Source organism: Papaver somniferum, chromosome 2, assembly GCF_003573695.1.
Source record: "Papaver somniferum cultivar HN1 chromosome 2, ASM357369v1, whole genome shotgun sequence".
NCBI lineage: Eukaryota > Viridiplantae > Streptophyta > Magnoliopsida > Ranunculales > Papaveraceae > Papaver > Papaver somniferum.
Window position 1 is genome coordinate 211,234,268 of NC_039359.1, and position 3,814 is coordinate 211,238,081.

The 3,814-nt window shown below is 39.8% G+C and overlaps 1 protein-coding gene across 1 annotated transcript; it reads left to right on the forward strand.

Annotated features, from left to right (window-relative positions):
• Nucleotides 1-425: 425 nt before the first annotated feature.
• LOC113350427 (codeine O-demethylase-like) lies at nucleotides 426-2,343 on the forward strand. Its single transcript, XM_026594561.1, has 4 exons — nucleotides 426-759; nucleotides 910-1,160; nucleotides 1,428-1,752; nucleotides 1,850-2,343. Exons 1-4 carry the CDS (start codon nucleotides 493-495, stop codon nucleotides 2,141-2,143), a joined length of 1,137 nt encoding a protein of 378 aa, XP_026450346.1. The 5' UTR covers nucleotides 426-492; the 3' UTR covers nucleotides 2,144-2,343.
• The last annotated feature ends 1,471 nt before the right edge of the window (nucleotides 2,344-3,814 follow it).

Genomic DNA, 3,814 nt, shown 5'->3' on the forward strand with positions numbered 1-3,814 from the left:
ACATAAACAGCATCTAATACGGTTTCTGCAAATCGATCTGCTCGAGGCAAGATAAAAAAATGTTGATCCAACAGTTACTTTCAAAAAGAGCGGAAAATGGTGAAAATAGGGAGGTCACGATATGGTGTCTTGTATAGGGGCAGTGGCGATGACCTTAGCTCCACTTAATTCTTATCTCTAACAGCATTCCACAAAGTTGGTGCTGATGAAATTACTGATGTGCACCACTTCTCCGGCTTCCTTGAGATAATTATGAAGAATATGACAAGTTATTCTATATTTTGTGTTCCCACTCAAAAAGATTGTTGAATTATTAGTGGAGGATGCGAAAATGATAATAAACACGCAAGAACCACAGAAAAATCTAGACATGGGGCCATCAATTAAAACGTGGGTGGAATCATATATAGTGCAATAAAAGGATAGACAAACCATTAAAGAAAGTATGAGCGAGTTCTTTACTCTGAGTGGAAGCTGCTGTTTTGAAGATTCATGGAGACATCAAAACTAATGAAGCTAGGTGGTACTTTGTTTGTACCTAGTGTTCAAGAATTAGCCAAACAATCACTTGCAGAAGTCCCAGCTCGATATATACGCGATGACCATGACACATTAGGTAATAATGTGACTGCTACGTCTATGATGGATCAATCAGTACCTGTTATCAATTTGCAGAAAGTACTGTCACCAGAACCCATCATCGGAGAGTTAGAATTGGAGAGGCTTCACTCGGCTTGCAAAGAATGGGGTTTCTTTCAGGTACAACAAATATGCATATATGTGAAGATTCAATTACGAATATGGATTGTAATTTTCTTTTTATCGGCTGGTAGGAATAATGACCCCGACATATTATGATTGATTATGGTCAGGCTTTAGCAAAGTAAATTGAGTTAATGCATGATGTAGGTCGTAAACCATGGAGTCGACAATTTATTGGTAGAGAAAGTGAAATCAGATATTGAAGGTTTCTTCAAGCTACCAATGGAAGAGAAAAAGAAATTTTGGCAGGAAGAAGGAGACGGCCTGGAAGGATTTGGACAAGCCTTTGTTCATTCAGAAGACCAGAAACTGGATTGGGGAGATTTGTTCTACATGGTCACTCTTCCCAAACATATGAGGAAGCCTAGGCTATTTCCCAAACTCCCTCTACCTCTCAGGTTACTTCGACCTCTGTCTATTTTGCTTTCTAGAAATATGATGTTACTGCAGTTATTTTTTTCTTTCTTTTTTTGCCCATTTCTACATAATATTTGAGTACTGCAAGGCAATACCAAGCGAGGTATTGAGGTTGGTTGTGATGCGGTTCACCAAGAGTCGAAGCATGCGATATCAATCTATCTATTAATACCATGCATCATTCAAGTTTAAGACTTTCAGGTTGTGTGCGTACGATTATAACTGGCAAAATTCATCTCTTCTTGCAGGGAGACAATCGAATCCTACTCATCAGAGTTGAGTAAACTTAGCTTGACTCTCATTAAGTCTATGGAGAAGGCTCTGCAATTGAAGACTAACGTCATGGCAGAGTTGTTTGAAGACGGGGTACAACAAATGAGGATAAATTATTATCCTCCCTGCCCTCAACCGGAACATGTCATCGGCTTAACACCACATTCAGATGTTGGCGGTTTGACGATCCTCCTACAACTCAACGAAGTGGATGGATTACAGATTAAAAAGGAAAAAATGTGGGTCCCCATTAAACCTCTACCTAATGCCTTTGTAGTGAACATTGGAGATGCTTTCGAGGTAAGAAGAGTTCACGAAATCGAATTATCCAATTCTAGGACAAATACTTGAGACAGTTTTGACTATTAATTCCATTTTGCTTCATTGTGCATGGAAGATTATGAGTAATGGGATTTACCGTAGCGTGGAGCACCGAGCAACAATAAACTCAGCAAAGGAGAGGCTCTCAGTTGCGACATTTCATATCCCAAGAGCAGATGGGGAAATAGGTCCAATACCTTGCATGATCACACCAGAGACACCTGCCTTGTTTAGAACAACTGGGTGTGAGGACTATTTCGAGAAATTCTTTTCTCGTAAACTCGAGGGAAAATCATTCCTCGACTCCCTAAGGATAGGAGAAGGCGATGAACACTGCCCCCGCTTGGATGTGAAAGGGCCATGTAATTGAAGTCAAATTAAAATCAACCCATATAAGCAATGCACTTCTGAATTTGGTTGTTAATCTCCCTAATCTGCATTTATCCTTTTGGGTGGGACTCATATATAAGCAATAGTACGTACAGCTGAATTACATGGATCCATTGTTCGAGCTAATATGCAATTGGAGCACTAATCATATATTCAATGGATTCAATTTTTCTGGTCTCATACACTTTCCTGCCACAACTCTATACTAGTAATCTTTAGGTTTTCTTTTCATGGAAAACTAGTTATTATAGTACCAAATTTATCCCCGTTGATTCCAAATTTGTGCTTGAGTTATTTAATAGTTAGCGGTACTTCCAAGCTCTTGGTAATAAAACTTGGAATCCAACACTTGCCCCACAGTTTTAATTAGCATGGGTTTTGCACTAGTCTGCTATAGGTTTAAGACTTTTGCGACAGATTATAAATGGTGTGCAATTCCACTTGAACAGAACCTAATTTTACTTGGCATTTTGACTACCCAAACTTGTAATGTATACTAATGTCAAGATAAAAGAAAATGACTGTAAACATTTTAATTAAATTAAATTTCTTGACTGGGAAAATGACTGATATCTACTGTCCACTTAATTCTTATCTCTAACAGAATTCCACAAACGTTCAAATCATCAAGCTCATTCTAGTACTATTCAACGGAAATCCACAAACGTTCAAATCATCAAGCTCATTCTAGTACTATTCAACGGAAATCCACAAACGTTCAAATCATCAAGCCTATTCAAAGGAAAAGGTGATACGGAATGGAATGGAGCCAGTTTGAAAGTCCAAACATTGTAATATCAAAGGGAGCAATTATAAATCACAGAGTTAAAGGAGAAAGTATACAGCGGAGAGGGCATATGTTCTGACCGACCTCCAAACCAAAACATAGGAGGGTTAAGTGATAAAATGTCCCAAAATGGACTTCAAGGTTGTGAAAATGTCCCGGATATTAGGGAAAAGATTAAAATGCCCTATTCTGTTAGATTTTCCATTAGAGAGAGTTAAGTAGTTGAAATTGTCTTTCAGGGTACATTGTTCATAATTCAGGATTCAGTGTTTAAAATTCAGGGTTCAGGGCTTAGGGTTCAGGGTTTGGGGTTCAGGATTTAGGATTCAGATGGTGGTGGTGTTGCGGTGGTATTGGTGGTGGCAGCGATGGTGATAGTGGCGGTGGTGGTGGTGGTGATGGTGGCGGTGGTGGTGGCAGCGATGATGATAGTGGCGGTGGTGGTGGCGGTGGTATTGGTGGTGGTTGTTCTAGTGGTAGTGGTGGTGGCGGTGGTGGGGATGGTGGTGGTAGTGGTGGAAGTTGTGGTGGTGGTGGCAGTGATGGTGGTTGGTGGTTGTTCATTTGGTGGTGGCGGTGGTAGTGGCGGATTGGGGAGTTTTGATTAAGAAGGATAAAAATGGAATTTCAAAATTTCGTTGACCGGTCAACATGCCCAATTTAGATCAAAATGCCCCAAAACTAGCAGAATGGGGCATTTTAATCTTTTTTCTAATGTTCGGGGCATTTTCACAACCTTGGGGTCCATTTTGGGACATTTTGCCACTTAACCCAAAGCGTGAGTTGCGAACGAAACCAAAAAAATGCAATTCTTGGCTAAAGATTTAAAAGGGAAATCCAAAATGGAGAGCCAAAAGAAAAAAA